Source organism: Artemia franciscana, chromosome 5 (genome assembly GCF_032884065.1).
Source record: "Artemia franciscana chromosome 5, ASM3288406v1, whole genome shotgun sequence".
NCBI classification, from domain to species: Eukaryota; Metazoa; Arthropoda; class Branchiopoda; order Anostraca; family Artemiidae; genus Artemia; species Artemia franciscana.
Window position 1 is genome coordinate 14,434,087 of NC_088867.1, and position 22,590 is coordinate 14,456,676.

Here is a 22,590-nt window from a genome sequence, read left to right on the forward strand (position 1 = left end):
TTACTCGGGCAGGAAGGATGGGGTACATAAACAAGGAGTAGGGCTAATGATGCATAAGGAAGCTGTAAAGTCTTGCTTAAGCTGGGAAGGAATTAATAGTAGAATAATAATCACTCATTTTACGACTAAAAAGTATAGGGTATCAGTTACATTAGTATTTGCTCCTCTAAAACTGTCTGACGGAGCTACTAGTGACTCAGGAAAATTTTACTTGCAGTCACAGAAGCAAATAGACAGGGTCCTAGATAGAAATATGTTGCTTTTATTTGGAAATTTCGACGCCCAGGTCGGTAGATATGGCAATACAGAGTCGCCTAGTCTACAGAAATTTGGTGTAGGAGAAGGAAAGATTAATGTTAACAGACTACTTCGGTTTTGTAGGTATAGCAATCTAGTTAGAACCAATACGGTGTTTGGTCGCAAAATGGTCGATAAGTTAACGTGATATTCACGTAATGGTAAGACAGTAAGCCTTATTAATTATGTTATTGTAAACCGAAGATTGGCAGGGTCAATACAGGATACTAAGGTAAATAGGAATGCTGTTATTGACGTTAAAAGTAAGGATCACCATCTAGTGGTGTCTAGTGTTAATTTAAAGCTGAATTTTTGGAAGGATAACTGCCTCCCGGAAAGCTATGATGTTGTTAAGCCAGTAAAGCTGGTGGGAGCAGTGAATATGTTAAAAGTAGGATAGCAAAGGCTCAGGGTGTTTCTTAGCTAAAAAAAAGTCTGGAAGAATAGGAAGATAAGTCTATTGAATATATTAGGTTGGAGGAGGAGTGTGCGTAGCTGTGTTGGCCTTAGGTGGCTTAAAGGATTTGGCCTTTCTTCTTCCACCAGACCTTTTCTTCAAAATTCAACTTTTTTTTTATTGCATGAAAATATTGGTGGTGGCAACCATCTCTCGCAATCTCTTCTCTCAACAGACGTCTTCTTTAAAGCTCAAATTATTTTATTCCATATAACGGTATGCCGAGGGCAAGAGCCTCCTTTCCCAATCTCCTCTCGCATCACACCGCTTCTCTAAAGTTTATATTTTTTCATTATATGGGACATGTTGCTGAGGTCTAGCACCTCTTTTCCCAGCAGACGTCTTCTTTAAAGATTAACTTTTTCTTACGTGGGGTACGGAATTGAAGGTGACCGCCTCTCTCCCACCAAAACTCTTTTTTCAAGTTTAACTTTTTTTTTAATTAGATGGGACAGGGTTCTTTGACGACTAGTTCCTCTTTTAGTGTCCTCTGCCACCAGGCTTCTTCTTTAAATTTTATCTGTTTCTTATTACGTGGGACAGAGGTATAGACAGGGAATATGATACTGAGGGCGACAGTCACGCTGAAAAAATCCAAATAAAAAAGATGAGCATGCACTGATCTATTTACTTCCTCGTATTCATGTTGCATGTTGTCTACTTTACAATATCCCAGGAATGTAAGGCAATAAGAACAGACTCCTGTGAAGCAAAGAACTTACCTTTTGGTCCCCTTGGCCCAAGCTCTCCTGATTCTCCACTTTGACCTGGAATACCATCTTCACCTTCCATTCCCCGAAATCCCTTTTCTCCGGTTCTTCCCTAAGACAGATTCAAAGTTTTAACAAGTTTAGCATAACAAGTAATCATACTATCGCATTATAAGCCTAAGCTTACGATTATTACAGGTTGTTTGCGTTTTCAATAGGAATCAAATATGGAATCTTCCTCTAACACTCTAACAATATATTTTAGGAAAAAGACCTGATAATATAGAAATAAGGTCTAGTAGGCTCCTGTAGGTTACTACATCTTAAGAATGCTATTAAAAAATAGGCCTAGTTCATGAGACTTTGTACATTTTTATATAGGATTAGACCACCCCTTTTCTCTCCTTTATTTGTGGCTTATTAGTGGCCATCAGTTGTCTCTCCTTATGTCTTTCCTTAAAAGCTAAACATCTGGCTATAGCTCAAGGATTGAGAAGTAGTTATCTTCCAAGAAGAAGTCCAAAACATATAATGCCAGTCTATGCTGAATAATAAAAAGAACAAGTCTTTTCGACTGAAAGTAAGGAGCAGCATTAAAACTTGCGACGAACAGAAACTATTACGTATGTGAGGGGGTTCGACCCCTCGTCAATCCCTCGCTCTTTATGGTAAAGTTTTTTTAGTACTCTTAAAAGAACTATTTATTCTAATTAAACGACTTTTGTGATTCAGGGGTCATTCTTAAATAATTGGAAAAAAATCGAACTTTAGTGTAAACAGCGAGGTATTGACGATGGGTCAAACTCCTTCGTATACGTAATAATTTATGTTCGTTTTAAGTTTTAATGTTGCCCCTAACTTTCAGTCGAAAAAAAATTCTTTTTTTTATTTAATTGTACAAGGCCTGTCATAGTAGTTTTATGAGTCTGTTGCTCATTTGGGGCCTCCCGTAAGCCACTCGGCGTGTCCTCAGTTGGTGATAGGGAACCACCCTACAAATATATAAGGTACTTCTATAGGAGGCACGGACCAAGAAGGGGTATTGTACCTACGGTCCATAATAGAACTTGGGGCACCCTTGCCAGAGAACACAAATACAGAAGGAGGAGGAAGAAGGCCCCTCAAATGTACACTCAGCAGGGCCCACCGGTTCGCGGATACCTGTGGATTACATATCGTCTCCTAGTAATGAGTTAAATTGCATACGTGACGCAGAATACCATCGTGGGAGGATCTTTATAGGAGGACATCTGCAGCAGAGCTTAAGGTTCAGATCTATGGACAGTGGCCTCTTAAAAGGGTTGCCTTAACCCTTTTGGGATACCTGCAAGACTGTGGACCTTGCGGTCAACTCCATTCCCACTTGAGGAGTGGTGCCCCTCAAAGAAACTATATCCTAGTAAACGACACAATATTCGCACAGGATTCTGACTAATGCATAATTCTTCTGGGCTTGGTCTGTTTTGGTGGGCGTTTTCTTTGCTGAAAAACCTACTACAAGTAATAATACTTGTAGGCATGAATATATAATGAGTGGGAGGTAATAGGCTTGAGATTTTATGTGCAGGATTTCGACTCTTGTTGATAGAAGAGCATCGTCAAGTGCTGAAAACCATGTTGTGACCAATATTAGCCTAGGACTGCACAAAGCCTCCATTAAACTGAAGGTTTCAGGGACTCCTTGCTGTCCGGCTCTAAGCCAGCTTAAGTGCTTGGATTTCCTGAGGCCAAAGCAATTTAAATTAATTAAAGAATATGAAAATTGGGAACCTGGAACCTTACAACTTTAAAAAATAATTTTCGTATCGACATTTTGACTGACAAATTCAGACAATCTGAATTGGACTTATTAAAAGTTTCAGAAACTCGTATCCCAGAGGTAGGAAGCATGAAATTTATTGATATAGAATTTATTTACTCAGGCAGGAAGGATGGGGTACATAGACAGGGTGTAGGGCTCATGATGATTAAGGAAGCTGCTAAGTCTTGTGTAGGGCTAGGAAGGTATTAATAATACAATAGCAATCATTTTATGAATTTGGGACAAATTCAAGTTTTAGTATAAAGAACGAGGTATTGACAAGGGGGCAAACCCCCTCATAAACGTAATAAAATTATAAAAATATAGAAGTTCATTACGTAAGTTAATTCGTAAGGTACGCATGTTTATTACTAACAAAAACGTTTGCAAAAAAATTAAAAAATCTAGTTTAATTTTTAAGTAGCCAAAAATTAGAGGGCAACTAGGCCTCCTCGCCCAACCCTATTCTTATCAAAATTGTCCGATCAAAACTATGAGAAAGCCATTTAATCAAAAACAAATTAATATACAAATTTCGTTTTAATGTTCCCTCCTCAACGCCTCGCTCTTTACGCTAAAGTTTTTATTGTTTTAAAAAGTAGAGTTGATAGAAAGAGTCAAATTTTAACGTAAGAGTGGGACGTTGAGGAGGGGACAGCCCCTTTTATATATATATCTTTTTTAAATTTGTATATTCGCTTAATTATTGGCACCTTTGTCACATCCCCCCCCCAAGGTTTTGCTAATTGGCGCCCGTGGTTCATTTTGCCTCCCTCAAGATTTTGCTCTATATCCACCCGTGGCTTAGGTGAAAAAAATGCAACGCAATATATTTTTCAAATAACAGCTAGCTTTGTTTATTATTTTTATTTAAACAGCTATTTTGTTCGAAAAAATTTATATAATAAGGCCTTCAGGGCTGACACAAACCCTTCAGAGCCTAAAGGCTTGGATTTTCAATTATGCCCTGTAGGCATATAAAGTTTTTAGGGAAGTTTCAGCTGTAATCCCACCTCACCCACTTCTAGTAAGAATTCAGTTTGTTTTGTACTAAAAGCTTAAACTTAAAAACAAAGATTGCTTGTTTTCTCACCTGGTTTGCACCGAATCGCTTGATTTTAATTTAATGATATTTTTTTCTAAATCCAAAGCTTCCAATTCGTTCATAGAAAAAAGCTAAAGTTTTCCTGTTCATATTCTGTAGCAATTTTGTTAGACAACAGCGGTGAAAATAGTGGGTGTGGTTAAACAAATTTATTAGAATCCCACCTGTTTCTGAATTTGTAATTGTTTTAATCTTGAGGATTGCCCTCATTTTCTACGATAAACAAAAAACAATTGTATCGTGAATACTGACAACCGAATCAGAAACTATTGATGGAGCCTCGAATATTCCCTTTCCTTTCTCTTTCGCCTGACTAGCTTTTGTTAAGCAGCACTATTAACAAAATTTCGATTATTTAAAAAAATTGCATCGTCAATACTGACCAGTTTCCTTTGAAAAAACCGGCTCTAAAACTGTTTATGAAGCCGCGAACATTCTTTTTCCTTTCTCTTTCACCTGACGTCCCAGAATGTTCGTTATGTAAACTCTACTATCAAAATTTCGAGCATAAAAAAAAAAAATGCAACATGAATACTGACAAGTTTCCTTTGAATAACAACCGGCTCTAAAGCTACTTATGGAGCCTCAAACATTTCGTTTCCTTTCCCTTTCACCTGAACGTCCCGGAATGTTCGTTATGCAAAACACTAATATCAAAATTTCAAGTATCTAAAAAAAATTGCATCGCGAATACTGACAAGTTTTCTTTGAATAACAACCGGCTTTAAAACTATTTATGGAGCCTCAAATATTCCCTTTCCTTTCTCTCTCACCTGAACGTCCCCGAGCGTTCGTTATGTAAACATTACAATCAAAATTTCGAGTGTTTAAAAAAAAACTGTATCATGAATGCTGACAAGTTTCCTTTGAATAACAAAAGGCTCTCAAACTATTTGTGGAGCTCGAATATTCTTTTTCCTTTCTCTTTCACCTGAACGTCCCGAAGCGTTCGTAATGCAAACAATATTATCAAAATTTCGAGTATTTAAAAAAAAATCGATCGTGAATACTGACAAGTTCCCTTTGAATAACAACCGGCTCTAAAACTATTTATGGAGGCTCGAATATTCCTTTTCCTTTTTCTTTTACCTGAACGTCCCGAAGCGTTCATTATGGAAACAATATTATCAAAATTTCGAGTATTTAAAAAAAATGGATCGTGAATACTGACAAGTTTCCTTTGAACAATAACCGGCTCTAAAACTATTTGTGGAGCCTCGAACATTCCCTCTCCTTTTTCTTTCACCTGAACGTCCCAAAGCGTTCGTTACGCAAACAATATCATCAAAATTTCGAGCATTAAAAAAAAAAAAAAAACTGAAAGTAAGAAGCGACATTAAAACTTAAAACGAACAGAAATTATTCCGTATATGAAAGAGGCTTTCCCCTCATCAACGCCCCCTCCTTAGGCTAAACTTTTACTCTTTGTCACAGTTCTACTTTTTAAAACAATAAAAAACTTTAGCGTAAATGGCGGGACGTTGAGGAGGGGACAGCCCCTTTCACATACGGAATAATTTCTGTTCATTTTAAGTTTTAAGTTTGCTCCTTACTTTCAGTTAAAACAAAACTTTTCTTTTGTTTCATTTCGCACAAGGAGTGGAAAGTTAGCCTCAGCATTGCTCCTGACACCCTTCGAACCTAAAACAGCGAACTTTAATCAAAAGAGGATTTTCGATCGTTTAGTAGAATTGAGACCATAAAGACACCCATGAGCTCTCTGATTTCCTCCCCTCATTACCATTTCTGTGCAGAAGGACAGGTATCTGTTGCATCACCTTGAAAGTGATATCACGCAATTACTCACAATTTACTTTAACTGAAACATAAAGTAGATCCATGACTTATTTAAAGAGTAGATAAAGATTTAAAGGGTTACTACTTAAAAAAATAAAGTAGGACCATGACTCATTTAAATAAAACCCACCCCTTTCAACATCATCTTTATAGCAAAAAGGTTTGCATGTTATACCTTTTGTAAGCCAGAGCCACATGGGTATTTTTAATTGATATGATTTAAAGGGTTCCAGGCCTCTCGAACATTCTCCATCCTTCGATATTTAGTTTTGTTGAAGGAAAGTAAAACCGTGCTCTATTCACTAAATTTTTCCACATTCTTCGATCTGTATCGCGTGAACCATACCACGGGTCCATGACTTCCTTCGTTATGCATCGATAAGTAGCTCATTACCATTAAAACAAAAAAACAGTCTCACCTTTACCCCTTTTCTTCCTTCCTCTCCCTTTGGACCACGATTACCCCTTGAACCCTTCAGTCCTTTTGAGCCTGTTATTCCTTTCTCACCTAAAGAAAAAAGAAAGAAAAAATAGCTTTTAAAAATAACTAAACATGTCAATCATGTGAAAAATTTTTAACTCTAGCTGTAAATAAAATTCGGTAAACTACTCATAATAATGACCTGGATAAACATGATTTGTATTATGATTAATAAAAAAAACAAGCTTTTACGACTGAAATTAAGGAGCGATATATTAAAACTTAAAATACACAGAAATCGTTCCGTATATGAGGGGGGATACCACCTCATCAATACCTCGTTCATTACGCTTTAGTTTGATTTTTTGTCCCAACTCCTTAAGAACCATTTCCCGGACCGTTTAGTTAGAGTAAGAAGCTTTTTCTAAAGTACTTTCTGTTGCTCCTTTCTTTCAGTTGAAAAAACTTGTCTTTTTCTGATCACTTTTCAAATAATGCCGGGAATTCCGCCTCCTTCCTCCGTGGAAAATTCTCCCTACTAGAATTGCTCCCTGAAATGTTTTTCCCGCAGAAAATTCTCCACGGAAAAATAGCCCAGGCAATTCCTACACTTTTGAATAGTACCCCTGGCAATGTCCCTGTAACATCTTCACACGTAAAAGTGAGTCGCCAAAGAGAAAGTAACCGGTAAGACAAATAAAAAAATTTCTACAGGAGTTCTGGAAGATACCCCGTGTAATATTTCCCCTTGAAAGTTCATCCCCAGCCACTTCCGTCTTAGCAGAACATTATATCCGTCGCTATCCCTTCCCCTGCAGAGAATTCTACCTCCCAGACAAATGTCTGTATGCTTTCCAATAACAAATACTACACGTAAACAATAGGCAAAATTCATCATTTATAGCCCCTTTGCCAGGGAGTAAGGACCATATCATTCCCAGAGGCATGGTTATTCTAAATAAATCTCCTTAATTTCCAAATAAATTGATCAAGATTTTTTACCTTTACAACTATTAAAATTATTCGGCAAAAATTCAATTTCTTTACAATGTTGTATTAAAGGGATTTTAAGCAGTCTAGATTTTAAAATTGAAATCTTCTTTTCACAATCTATGATTAATAATTAACAATTCTGGGTTGTTAATTGAATATGATAGTTACTTGTTTCTTGTACTTATACTTCTTACTTATGCAAATACAACACTTAAAAGTAACCTGTACTGAGATGCATACCATATATGATTTGTTGTCTTATAGTTTATGGCTACAAAGTGTAAGTATGGAGCAAAACGGGCTAATAGTAACCGAAACTCTAAAATAAGTAACTTTTCATAACAATACATACATCAAAAAGGTCAGCTTTCTTTTATTTTATTCTGAATATTAAAATTTTTTAAGCTTAATGTTACGCATCATAAGTTACGAAACTGGTAAAAATAGCTCTAAATTTTGAAAAGGGGGTAAAACATCCTTAAAAGAATAAGTGATCACAATAAAAATTACAACATAAAGATCAACATATCAAAGAACTTTTTTGCGGAGTCTTCATGTACCTTTCTATAAAATGTAGAATCTCTCATTCTTTTTCCAGTAACAAAGGTCAAAGATGCATATTCATTTATTTTTTTTTTCACGGCTGATCGTATCGAACCAATGGTCCTATAAAATTGAAAAAAGCCACACTGAAGCGAAAACAAAAAGTGCAATTTTTAAGCAGCAAATAAGATTTTTCAGCTGCAAGGTGGTATTTTCTGCCATTTTATACTCAGAAACTGAGTGTTACAAAACTTGAAAATTCCAAGATAGCACATACAATAAACTGTTTAAAAATCTTGATCTTAAGATCTTGATCTTTATCCAACTTCAAAGGCTACAATGCTTTGAATTGAATGCATATAGTCCATACAAAAACATACTCTTCATTTAGCTACACTTGACGTTTGACAAAGTTATTTACAGTACTGTTTGATGGCATATCAGCTATTATCAAGGACAGGTGCTTATCGATTGTTTAGGGGGGTGAGGTGTGCCTGGTGTCTCAAAGAGTGCATTTTTAGGCCAAAATTTTCTAGCTTCATATGAGCCTTAAGGCATATTGTATAAGCGGTCTTGGGTGAAAATGAATCTCTAGTCTAGCTTCATTTATGATAAGCCTGAATATGGATGCAGTGGGGTGATAGCTTCCCTCTAGCTGCAAAAATATGCTTTCTTTGTAGCATAAATAATATGAAAGGCTGATTAAATTTAAGTAGTTTTTCCCGAAAATTGCAAGAAATTCCAGTAGAAATGAAACTGAACGTTCTAGCGACCTTTTTAAGTAGTAAAATATCACCACAGCAAAGCCACTACGCCTGGGATATTGGTGCAGGTGGTAATAACACCATTCGTCCTGCAAACAATATTCTTCCACGTAACATAATAGATTGCGTTCACATTTACGTGATCACAATAATGGAGAGATAAGCAGTTTGGGCATCATGAACACCAATTGGAAATTCCCTGGTGGGTGTAAAAGCTGCAATTTTCTGTTTATATGTTGTTTAATGTCTTCACGTTTCACAAGGGTCTTCTTACCATTGTTTTTCAGGAGGAATCCCCATAAGAACTACGTATTCAAAGAATTCGTACTGGAAACTATGGAAATGATGACCCTATGTCTAATCTTTGATATTTCAGGCCCTTCTTCTAATAAATAGTTGAAAGTTTAATCATTTTCCTAATGAATTCAGTTTAAGAAAATAAATTAGGTTGAAAAAAGTAGAAGCCCTTCTTCACATGTAATAGAGCCCTGGATCAAATAGATCGAAGTAACAAACTGTTAGTAAAAAGTAACTGATTTCAATAGAAAATAAAAATTTTTGATTACAATACATACAATAACAAAATCTATTATTATATTGATTCTAAATAACGGAATTGTATTAGCTTTTAAGTAGTCCATTAAAGTTATTAGCACAAAAAAAAAATTTAGAACCAAGAATTCATCTCCACCAAAAAGGGTGCAACCCTGAGAGAAATTAAGCAATGAAATTTAATATTTATGAGATCTCTCTAGGCACTGCCCACAAAATGTGATATTTCTCATGTTTTTTAACATGTGGATGAATATTCAGATAAAGGCATGTTTATTTTGAGGCTCGAGAGGTTGAAAGCTCCGTTTATGTTATGGAGAAGATAGTTTGTTTTGGATAACATATTTTAAAAAGCGAATACACTAAATGAGCTCTTTTTCTCAAAACAATGTCGCATGAAAGTTAAATTCTTATTTAAATAGAATACCATATATGATAAAGACTACCTTCCTTTTCAACCATCATCTCTTCACGGCAAATTTTTGCTTTTTTTGTCCTAATCCTTTAAGAACTACTGCTCCAACACGAGAGCCATGGATTCAGAATAGTAATTATTTTTAAAGCACTGTAAAACATTACCGTAGGAGCGAAGGGTTAAGCAGGATATAGGTGCCCCAATGTGCAGGATAATTTCCGCCCGTTTTAAGTTTTATGTTACTTTTTACTTTCATTTGAAAAAAGAATGTCTTTTCCTTATTTAATCTTACCTGGGCCGCCTTCGAACCCTGCCCTTCCTTCAGGAGATTCGCCTATTTTGCCCTTTATACCATCGTTTCCATTTCTACCTGACTGACCTCTATAGCCTGGCTCACCGATGGGTCCTAGAAGATTAAAATATTATACTTTTTATTAGTATTGATGAAATGTTATAAGTATTAAATCGTTAGTTCATGTGTCATTAGTAAATGATAAACTAGTATACAGTTTCTATATTTAGTAGATAAGTAAATAAGTAAATTAGTTAATTCGTAAACCAATATTTAATTAGTACATGATTAGTAAATAAACAATTAGAAGATTGTTGGGGTTTCACCCCTGTTACTATTCTTTTTCCTATGAATGACCTGTTTTTGTTTCCGTACTTACATTTTCTCAGACTAACCTATAGTATAATTTTCAACAACAAATTAAAGTATCGTCGCTAAGCTTTAGTGGTTTTGCAATAATCAAACTTTCAAGGTAAATTCTATTTTGGTCTTCCTGATCTGGGTTATTGAAAGATAATATTCTTGAAGAGAAGCCTGAAATTTGAATTTCAATTTAGGGGATTGACCAGGGCCAATCTAAGGTCCACCTCGACAGAAAGTGCTTTTTTACACAAGGGGTGTTTTTGTAAGTCCGTATTGAGACCCGTTTAGGGAGTCTGTCATCAGAGTTTATAGATGTGTGTTTAAGTGATCTTGGAAGAATACATGTGAGTGATTTTGTACAACCGTGTTTAATTATTTTTCTCGGAACCCAGGTAGGGTAGGAAAAGAGTTCGTAAGAAATACCGTCATTGGTCATCAACAGGGGAGGTCCGTTTACCTTCCAAAGAGATAGCTAGAGATTTTGGTGGTGACCCAGGTTGTGACCCCCTGGCATAGAGTTTGGAACCGTTTGACCGTTCGATCACGTCACCATACCCTGGAACAGGGTATTACATATTTTGATTATATATACAAAATTTTCGGGAAAAAGATGGAGTCAATTAAAGAGTTCAGATATCTAATGGGCGTTACCTAGTTAAAGGAAAAATGAAATTTTGTGATTAAGGACGCAACTAATTAGCTTGCAAAAATGATCAACAAATTGAGTCATAACAAGTTTCACCAGAGACCGGAAGATTGATATTCGAGGAAGGATTTTCGCTTAAATTGAAAAAGTATTTTGATGTTAGCTGAGTTTTGAAATAATCGCAGATTCACATTTACATGCGACTCCCGCATTCACATGCGAAGTTACCCAAGGGAATTCACAATGAGGTGAAATTGAATATCTTTCAGGGTGTGAAATAGACATTTCTGTCTAACTTCTGACAACCGTAGAGAGAGGAAAAAAAATACAGCAGACACATTAAAAGCAAAAGAAATTATTTCCAGATATGAGGGACTCAGATAAAGAAACAGATATGAGAGTACAAGGCATACAATCAGAAAGGAGCATACCCGGTAACAAGAGAGAACGTGAAATAGAAACAGAGGCGGTAGAAATACACGAAGAAAAATTATTATACGACAATACGAGGAAAAAAAACCGCCTCACCCCTTAGATGCTATGCAAAATGAAGGGGAGTTGCAGGTGAAAGAAAACACAGATACAGAACGTTGAAGCAGAGAGCGAATAGATTCAACCAACAAATTAATAGAATATAATGACAGAAAGAATCAGAGTACACACAGTAAAAGCAGTAGTAGGAGCGATATGGAGTCGAGATCCAGCAGGGGATCACAAAAGAGAAGTCATGTAGATATGACAGTACGTATGTTAAATTTCATAGAGGGTGAAAGAATAGCCAGAAAACGAAAAGGGGAGGAAGATAGGAAAGACAGATAGAAAGATATGAAAGAAAGAGAGGAAGAAAGAAAAACCAAGGAACGGAATGAGGAGGCGGAGAAGAGAGGAAAGAAAGCACATTATGGAAAGGATCCCAGGAAAAAATTTCCAAGATCCTCAGAGATCGTCTATGGTAGATTTAAACTGCGGAGCCAGGCGGATGGCCGAAAGAAAAGTGGGTGACATTATTTGAGACCTTCCTTAACTACAAGGCACAATCTGCCTTTAAGGCATTACCGATGCACTACTCATAAAGACTTTGAAAGAGTTTAGAGTAAGACTTTTTGAAAATTTTCAACTCTCCCCCGAGCACTACCAAAGAAGGTTTAGAAGTGAAAGAAAGCGAGACAATGAAACTTACAAGGAATACGGGTACAAATTGAAAGAAAATTAAGAAAATTATAGAATGTTAGAAGACCCAAGGGAGATAAAAGAAAAGATTAGAGAAGTAATAGTAAACACAGTAATAGAATTTTTTTGAAAATATCCACAGTGAATTGAAAATACATTTGAAACAAAAGAACCGGAAAACAAGCGAAGAAATGGTGGGATTCACGAGAAGGTGGACCTAAATAAGAGTGGAAGCTGTGGACACTGAGATACTTCAACATGAAGGGTATAATAAAAAAAAACACTATAACTCAGGGGGGGAAATGCATTTCAACACAAGCAAAGAGAAGTATTTGCTATAACTTAGGTGCTACAGGGCATTCCGCAAGAACCTGCTCCAATAAAGATGATCAAAAACCGCAAAAAAACGACAGCCTGGGCAGTGGTCAATAATAATGAGAAAAAATAAACGTTTGCAGAGTTGCACGAAATATACAAAAAATTGAAAAAATTATTAGTTGAAACGACAACTGATTCTTGCAGTGACCAAAGTTTGAAAGAAAAGACACACGAAATCAATTTTTTGGGAAAGTTTCCTGAAAATAGTAAACTTCAAAACACATGTAATGAATGCAAGACACCAACAAGTGCATACCAAATTCAAACACTCATGGTGCTAGAAACAATCAAGAAGAAATTTATTATACACGCTTTTCCTCGTAAGGTCTAAAAAACTTTAGTACAATATGAAAATCCGAATGTCGAAATTCAATTCCCATTTGATGACAAATTATTTGTTTCTGCGGTAAAAGTAAAGAAATCAAAAAGAAAGAAAAAAGATGCAAAGCGGAACCACAATTAAGAATTCAATTTTCATTTAGCGACGAGTTAATTCGTACTACGACAAAAGAAAATAAAACTAAAAAGGAGAATAGAAATATCAAACGGAACACCAATGAAGAAATGCATAATACAAAATACACTTGAGTCCAATTCAGATTTATTGATGATTTAATTTGCGTGGTTGAAAAACTTGAAAAAAGTAAAAATGAAAAGATAGATGCAAAAAAGGGACAAAATGGACGGACTCATTCTGCAGTGGTGAAAAATAAAAAATTGGGAGAATTACAAAATGACGAGAACAAAAAAGAGCTTAGGGGGACAAACAGGTCCAAGACCCAGTGGGACAGCTAAAAAACTGAAGTAAAACGGAAAAGCTTATGAAGGAGGAGAAGGTCCATGATCTATTAAGAAAAACTACAGATACTCATAAAACAAAATTCAATGGACTACAACGGGTACATAAAGATTGGGAGATATTGCATTTCGCGTTGGATTGGAAAAGCTTGAGAAGGAATCTCAGATTAGTACTAGATTTGGTCTCTTTTAAGGGAAGCGCCCCTTTGGGCAACCATGAATGATGGACGATTCGCTCAACGGACAACTGGTTGGCCAGTTGTGACCCTGTTACCGAAATTTTGTCTCTCTGATCTTGAGTCATTGGGCGATATTCTCTCCCAGTCACTTCCTTTTTCACCGAAACCTTTGTCCAGTAGCCCTATTCACGGTTTTAACGCTTCTTTGGAATCGATAATTATTTCCTGCAAACCTTATTAATCGAACAACGTATCCAATATCCATCTTCAGTTAGAATCAAAGCCAATTCTTCACTTGATTATCCCAGGAGAGGGGACCCAGAACGAACTGATTAATGATTTACTCAAACTTTTAGCTGTTTTCCTGTACCACTATCGTTTTTAAAGGCCTGTGTAATTTCGGCCTTGGCTTATTTAAATTTATGACAAGGAGCAATTCACATTTTAATTGAGATGTGGGGTTGTTTCCATTGATGGAGAGAAGGAGGCTAGTTCAGTCAATTTTTTTTTATGATAACTGGCATCATTGAATGTTCCCAAACAGATTCTACGCTTCTCCCAAATGAAAATTCGTTAGAGCAAGAATTTTTTTACTCATGCTAAGCACGATTATGGTCTTCTAATCTTGTGGATTTCAATTTTCAAAACCTCATGCAGATCTCCATACGATTCAGACCATGGTGGTACTGCATTAGAGACGTCTGGATGGCAAGAGATCCGGAGCCAAGTGGTTGAAACAGTAGCAAAGACGCTGTTGAAGAAAAAAGGCAAATGGATTTTGCAAAGTTGAAGTTCAGTGTTTAGGTTTGCAAGGGTGGATCAGCGTGGCGCGTGGGTGGTCATTTATCTTACGAGGGGGTGAAAAAAAAACAGGGGTGAAACCCTGTTTTTTTCAGATAATTGACCTGTTGTCTTTTCCGTAATTACATTTGCTTAGATTTGCCTATAATATAATTTTCAATGATAAATCAAAGTTTCGTTGCCATCAATCAATCAATTAATCAATTTATTCAACCAATAAATTTACAACAAAAACACTTCAACACAAACTCCTCCGTAAGGCTCTATGGCCAGGAAAAAAACAGGGAGGAAACAAAAATGAAACAGATACAAAAAAAAAATAATAATATAATGCGTTTCAACCATTCAAAAACTCAACACACACACACACCAAAAAAAACAGCAATAATTAAAAGACCCAAACATTAGGGAATTTTAAGACCCCTCCCCCAATATATATATATATATATATATATACATATATATATATATATATATATATATATATATATATATATATATATATATTTACATATTACGAAAAGAGAAATCACAAATGCAACAGCACAAACACATTAAAAAAAAAAGACAACCCATTTCACATACGGAGTAATTTCTGTTCGTTTTAAGTTTTAATGTCACTCCTTACTTTCAGTTAAAAAAAACTAGTTTTTTTTTATGTAATGCCAGATAAGGAGGATCTTATAAGATTGTGGAGTGGGGGAAACTCGGAATAATGGACTAGTCATAGATAAAAGGGATGCCAAGATGATTGGTATATTTTACGAGATCAAACAGTACAGAATAGGTATTTTCGAAGGTCGTAGGTCCTGTGTTAAATGCGAAGAATTGAGTAAGGTGCGAAATGAAGTGTATGGAGATTGTAAGGACGATGAGAGGTCACTGTTGAATATAATGAATGATGAATGTCTTACAATTGTTAAAAATTTAACAGGCTGGCAATGGAAAACAGAAGAAAACTTTTGTGATTTGTGTTTTTTCGTTTATGTTACCAATTATTTAGCAGTAAATAAACTTTTGGGTTTTGTATTATTGCTATTATACTTCGAGAAATAACGTTTCTAGGTGCTGTCTAACCTAAAAAATAAGCCAGGACACAGTTACCAAGAATGCTCAATAGAATCAGAGTTGCCATTACGTGGAGAAACCTTAAAGTGTTTTAATAAGAATTAAAATGACTATCTGCTTATTACACCTGGAACTAAGGATAAAAGAGGAGAGTGATTCAATAGCAGTTTTCTGCTAAATGAGTTAAAACTTTAATGTGCCAAAAATTGAAAAGAAACATTAATTTTATGGACTAGCTCAAAATAAAAAGAACTCACATTAAAAAAGAAAAAAAATGAAAGTTTTAAATCCAAGCTTTCAAAATCTTTTACTTACCACTTTTACCACTCTGTCCAGTGTCTCCTATTCTTCCATTTCTTCCATTTTTCCCATCCTTTCCCTGGCGCCCTGGTGTGCCGTATTCACCTTTCATTCCTGGTATACCGTTCTGACCACCATATCCAGGAAAACCTGGCTCACCGATTTCACCACGATAACCTTGGTCACCTGTTTTTCCACGTTCACCTTGCACACCCTTAAATGAAACGAAATTTATATACTAAATTCCTATAGCTCATATCTAAGGCCTGCCGCTCAGACATCAGAAGATAACAAAACAATACCGTCATTGAACCAAAATAAATAGAAATCATGGAGAACTGCTTGAGTATATAGTTGAAAACTACACAACCGTGAAGACTAAATATTACAAAATAAGGCAAAATATCGATTTTCATTTCGCTACCCCTCAAACAGAATGCTTTAAAATTTATAAAATAAATAATCGAAATTAACAAATTGCATTTGTGTTTATTTTCGTTGAACAATCAGGTATGAAAATAAAAAAAAAAGCAACCGAATTTAAATATCAAAATGTCAGTGTTGGAGATGCGTAGTATATGATAGGACAGCTACAAAAGTAAGTATATGCCAAAAACATATTTTTCAAGCAAAAAGGCACGAAATATGAAAAAGTTTCCTGATTTAAGGGCCGCTAAGTCATAGCTGGCTAATATTAAGTAATTGCAGGGCCAAAATGAAATATTATCTGACCGAATTTCAGAGGGCTGGTTACTGCTAAAGAACTCAAATGGCACGTAGTGACTCCAAATTAAAAAAAAAAAACTATGTTGGAAGACGGGATTAGAATATGTAATTCTGAATAAAGTATTCATTTCAATTTCCACCATAGCTAGAATTTAGAAAGTTACTGGGGAACAGTAAAAACTTAAAGTATTAAGGACAATGAAAATAAAATTTGACTGGTTGAATGGGTTAAATGAAAACTTACACAGCCATATGTATTTTAAGAAGTCAAAAATAAAATCAAATCGAGAAATCAGACTTTAATGAAAAGGGTATATGCATTTGCAGTTATGCAGTTTTTTGCAGCAGGAGGTGCTAAATTTGAAAAACAGAAGCCTGGATAGAAACTTAGCCAAAAATTAAGCTAAAAATAAAGAGCAAAAAAAGGTTAAGAAGGTTTAGTTTTTCTTCAGAGGCGTAATTGACAATGTTTGATTTTTTTTACGGAAGAAAAGCTTTTATATAACTTAAAAAAAACTAGTATATAATCAGTTATTTTTGCTGGTTTATTTTCACAGTTAAACGTGGCAACACTGACACAAATGTGGTAACCTTCTAAATTTTCATAATATAAAACAGTCCAAAGACAACTTTTAGAAAATCACGGTTTTTAAGTGAATAGACATAAGATGGGTCCAGATGGAAAATGTTTGAGCCGCAAGACCACAGAATTTATGATAGCTGGCCTACAATTTCCAAAAAAAAACCGGAAATTAATTTTTCACCGATTATTTTCTTTTTTTATCATGAGAGAGAAGTCTTATCTTATTTTCTGGAAGAGCTTGCAAACCCTTGCGTGAGTTGGAAAAACCCTGAATTTGGGTATGAATAAAATAAAATAGAACAAGTTTTTTCAACTGAAAATAAGGAAAGTAAGGAACAACATCAAACTGAAAATGAACAGAAATTATTACGCATATGAGAGGCTGTCTTTTCCTCAATACCTCACTGTTTAGGCTAGAGTCTTTTTTTTCAGAGCATTTAAAAAAAACTTTATTCCAATTAAATGGTTTTTGTGTTTGAGGAGTTGTTCTTAAAGAATTGGGACAAAAAGTGAAACTTTCAGGGTCCCTATTACTATTGCTACAGCTGTTTCTGCTACTGCGGCTGTAAATGCGACTGGACTGTGAATGTGACTGTGACTACTTCTGAATGTGAAACTTGTGACAACGTCTGTGACTGCTTACAACTGTGGCGGCCTTCAGGGAATATATCAGAACAATCCCTGAACAAAAGCACTTATACTGAACCTTCCAATATTGAACAACATCAGTATACACTATGTTCAGACTGATTATCAAAAGGAAACAACTCAAGAACGGCTGAGGGCATTAGATTGAAACTTTCAGGACATGTTGAACAGTTATTGGAGGACAAACCTCTTCAGATCCCCTAAACAATAATCAAAGTTGTGAAATAACCACTTTGTCCAGAATAGCCAAAGGGTCTAATAACTATGTCTTTTGGGATGTCATGTCCCCCACTGCCCCTGAAGAAAGGGTTGTAAAAAATGAAATGTGTTAAATGTCTACATACAGTATTTATCATTGGAAAAGCGGGGTAAATCCCAATTATGTCAAAGAAGGCAAAGAGTATTGAGGCCTAACTTCAGGGAATGACGAGGTAAATGTTCAACTGTGTCAAAAGACACTATATGCATTTATTTAATAAAAAAGAAATATACCCAGCGTTTTGGTAGTGACTATGGGTATTAAATTTACCATTCAAGGGTCACTGTTGCTACTACTACTGTGACTACAAGTGTCGCATCTGCATACTGGTTGTCAAAATAGCGTGTCTGCAATTTTTCAGGAGTGAGAAGGGGTATTAAGGTAAAATCTGAAGAGTTGAGCGGGATATGGAACTTAATCAGAGCATAACTATGCGCATCCGAGTTGTAAAAAGTGCGCATGTGTCATATATGAGGCTTGATCGGCTAATGTTAATAGATAAAACTTTCAGCCAATATCGAATTAAATAAAAAGATACTATGAAACCCAGCTTTTTAAAATGTTTGGAATATCTCAGGAACAGTTGAGGGTAATAAGTTGAAACTTTCAGAGAATGTTGGAGGGGATATTGAGCTCTATCAAAATACTGTATGTTTATCCCGGCTGTCAGAAGGGAGTATCTGTAATAAATCAAGAACAGCAAATGACATTCAGTCGAAACGTTCATGGAATATTGAGTGGAATGTTGAAAAAAGCAAAAAAGACATTTATTAGACGAAGAAATTTGCATCAAATATTTCAACTCTTAAGTTGGAAAAGCGAAAAACTGGAGAAAAATTCATTATGTTCACCAATAACACAACTACGGCAATCAAAAATGGAAAAAAAATGAAGTTTCTCACAAATATTCATTTTCAAAGAAAAGAAAAGAGTCATATTAAACTTAAGAACAGCAAAAATAAATTCCAATAATAATTAAACTAAAAACGACCAAAAATTACTATTAAAGAACAACGAAACTCAAAAGGAACAGAAGTAAAATAAACTACCATAGAAAATATAAACATAACAGTAGCCAACTAATATAGATAAATCTTAAAACGATTAAAAATTAAATTGAATATTAGAATCAGACTTACAGCAAAAAAAAAAAAAAAATACTAAGAACAGGAGTTCGGCTAATGCCATCTTCCCTCTCCTGAGGGTACAAGCCTAGAGCCTATTGTACCTGATGTGCTTTATTGAAAATAAATTATATAACAAATGTTTTCTTTCATATTTACAATTTGAGAAATAAAATAAAATCAAAATCTTGAATTGTTGGAGTTTCCAAGAATTGATACCACCATAAGTCAAGAATTCTGATTATTTACTTTTGTTCTTTCCAGACATCTTTATTATTATATAATTCTTTTTTATTTTTCTCCAATGTTTTGAAAAACAAAACATGGAGCTCAAGATATGTAGAGTTTTAATAAACATTCGTTGGACGCCCAGTGACGTTAATTTACGTATATTAAGGATGGGACAGAGGATTAAAATGTTTTGTCAAAATCTGGGGGTGGCAATTTCGTTGTTTTTTTATTTCCAATATCGTTACTACCACTAATAGCAACTCACTGTAGCACCAAGCCACCAGTGGCCAGCAGAGCCAGGCCCCTTCCTCCTCCATCCAAATCCATTCAAAACTTCCCTATTTACACCCTCCCAAGAAGATCCAATTTCTCTTCAATCTTTTCTTATAACGTCCTTCCACCCGGTTCAGGGACAAATTCTTTTTCTTTTGGCCCTAGGCGTTTAGCTGAAAGGGACAATCTTCAGCAATCTGTCACTCTTCATCTCAGACGTTAATCCTTGTTTGTGGAATTATTTTCCTATTCTTCCAAACTTTTTTCAGTTGTAAAAAAAAACCTTGGGCCATAGCTATTCTACTTTTTAAATGTTTACTGCACCCATCTTTTTTTTTTTACTAATAATGCTATCTAGACAAGTGAAGCTGTCCATTTAATCAATCTTCTCGTTATCTAGCATTATTTCTTAACCTTCACTAATTCCTATTCTTAGTAGCTTAGTCCTCCTAACATTAATTTTCTAACCTACTCTTGCACCCCGAAATCGCAAAATCTCTAAAAATCTATTCATTTTGCCAAAATTTTCATCTGTGATGCTTTAACCACCAACAAAATCTAAGTCTTGGAGAATTTTACTTCCCAGTTGATTCTGAGTTCTAGGCATAGTTATTGGCTCTTTCAACTATGTTGAACAAAAGGACTATCTGAAAATTTAGATCGGATGATTTTCGGATAAAAAGGGGCGTGGGAGGGAGCTTAGTTGCCCTATAATCTTATCGGCCACTTAAACAAACGACTAGAACTTTAATTTCTGTTCGAATGAACTCTCTCCCGACATTCTAGGACCATCGGGTGAATACGATCACCCTTGGGAAAAACAGAATAAAAAAATCAAATAAACACGTGTCTGTGATCACCCTTCTTGCCAAAAAATACAAAATTCCACATTTTTGGAGGTAAGAGCCTGAAACATTTGCTGAACAGTAGGGGGTGTTTCCCTTTATTTTTGAAAATCAGGGAATTATTCTCAGAATCATAGCCTTTTATGGGTAACACTAAGCTTAATAAAACTAACATATTTGGAATTAGCGTAATAAGCCAATTCGTTTGATATATCCTTTAAGTATCAAATTTAGTTTTTAAAGTTTCAGTTATTATTGAGCAGCGTCACTCCTTACTTACAGTTTGTTACATCGAACTGTTTGAAAACACATGAAACGTCCACCCTGATGTCACTATGAGGCCATGCAAGATTTCCCTGTCGGGGATACGAAAGGAGAAATGACCTTATGGTGGAGTGTAGAACCCAAGCCACCATACAGCACCCCAACAGTGCTAACCTTTTATACCAAGCGTATCCTCACCAGGGCTTTCCAATACAAATTCCAATCTTAATTTCCAATGCAAATGCCAAAAACGCGATTTTCACTGATTATTCCAGTAAAAAGCAACTTTCCAAAATCTAAGGAGAAGGGGGCGGCGAAATACTTTGATGGGGCTAGTAGTCTACTCCCCTGCCCCTTACCCTCAGCTTTTCTAGTTCTTGGGACTCAAAGGATCTAAGTTTGGGCATAAATTTACTAATTAGTATTCCCAATAACTTCAAAGGTATCTAAAATTAGGCATAACGGTAACTTATAGCTGGTAACGCCCATTACTAAACTAAAAGCCGATAACGGTAAAGCCGCTAATGCCTGAACGCAGATAGAACACAGCTGAGAACAAATCTTTGTTGATGTACGACCTCGACCCCATTCCACCCAAGAGCTAAAGAAATTATTAAAAAAGAAAAAATTATGTGTGCTACTAAATATCAGCGGTTACACCGATCAAGCGACTGTTAGACAAAATTTTGTGTTACCTTATACAGCCCAATTAGAAACTTGTTAGGAATTCAAGCTTTCCTGCCAAAGTTTTCGAGAGAAATTATAGAATGATGTATTTTCAACATTAAACTTTTCAGTGGAAATAAAAAAAATCAGGGGTGCAAATTCAAAAGGCTGTAGGGAGAAGAGAAAAGGCTGTTCAACTTCTTTTTAATGAAGATGCAAAACAGTCTTTTTTTTCAAAATCTAGAGGGTGTATTTTCCTCTGTTTTTAAGTTAATATACTGTGGTGAGTAATTTAAAAAAAAAAGAATAGGAATCAATGCGTTGGTTCCAATTGAACCCTTCCCTCCAATTGCGCACCCTACAAAGAATAAAGCAAATCTAACTAAGTCTATTAGAAAAAAAGGAAAGCAGAAATGATGGGTACAGGCAGACAATACTTTGCCTTTGGCTACTTATTCGAAATTCCATATTTGCTTACAAAATTAAATGCGAAATTCATTACAATACCTTTAAACCGCAACATTCTCCATTGCGTCCTCGTATTCCTTCTTCTCCTTCTGTACCTTTTTGTCCTGTTGGTCCAAAGACGGTAATACCCTTTTCTCCACGGGGTCCTTGGCTCCCATCCCAGCCAGGGATACCACGATAACCTTTAGGACCCTTTTCTCCAGCATCCCCATCATCACCATAAATCAATATTGTTTCACCCTGATCACCCTGGTATCCCTTGACTCCTTTGTCACCACCTGGTCCCTGTAGAACGTGAGACCATGAAAAATTAATAAGGCATTAATGGAAGATACTTTGCACGCATTGTCAATGACTAATTTAATGAGGTTTACGAAACAATAAATAGGTTTACAGACAAAGCACTTATTAAAAATCAGTTATTACTAAAATTAATTCATATAAAGCAAATGTTCTTCATTTATCAAACTAAGATTTACTTCTTTGCAAAAGTATTATTTATTCTAATTTAAAAGGTCAATTAACAACAAATATAAGCCTTAACAACAATGGAAATTATTGTAGAACAAGAACTAAGAGCTCATATAGCACTTGTGACGAGGCAAGAAGAGCTAAGAGCCAAGAGATCATATGGTATGAGCTCCAACAAAATT

At 35.5% G+C, this 22,590-nt stretch overlaps 1 protein-coding gene across 3 annotated transcripts in view; it reads right to left on the reverse strand.

Moving 5' to 3' along the window:
• LOC136027008 (collagen alpha-1(IV) chain-like) overlaps window positions 1-22,590 on the reverse strand; it is a 200,179-nt gene that overhangs the window by 53,098 nt on the left and 124,491 nt on the right. For all 3 annotated transcript variants that reach the window (XM_065703901.1, XM_065703902.1, XM_065703900.1), the window contains exons 20-24: window positions 21,977-22,222; window positions 15,866-16,064; window positions 10,148-10,261; window positions 6,587-6,675; window positions 1,477-1,576 (exon numbers count right to left, since the gene is read on the reverse strand). In XM_065703901.1, the coding sequence (XP_065559973.1) occupies window positions 1,477-1,576; window positions 6,587-6,675; window positions 10,148-10,261; window positions 15,866-16,064; window positions 21,977-22,222 (748 nt within the window). The remainder of the gene's footprint in view (window positions 1-1,476; window positions 1,577-6,586; window positions 6,676-10,147; window positions 10,262-15,865; window positions 16,065-21,976; window positions 22,223-22,590) is intronic.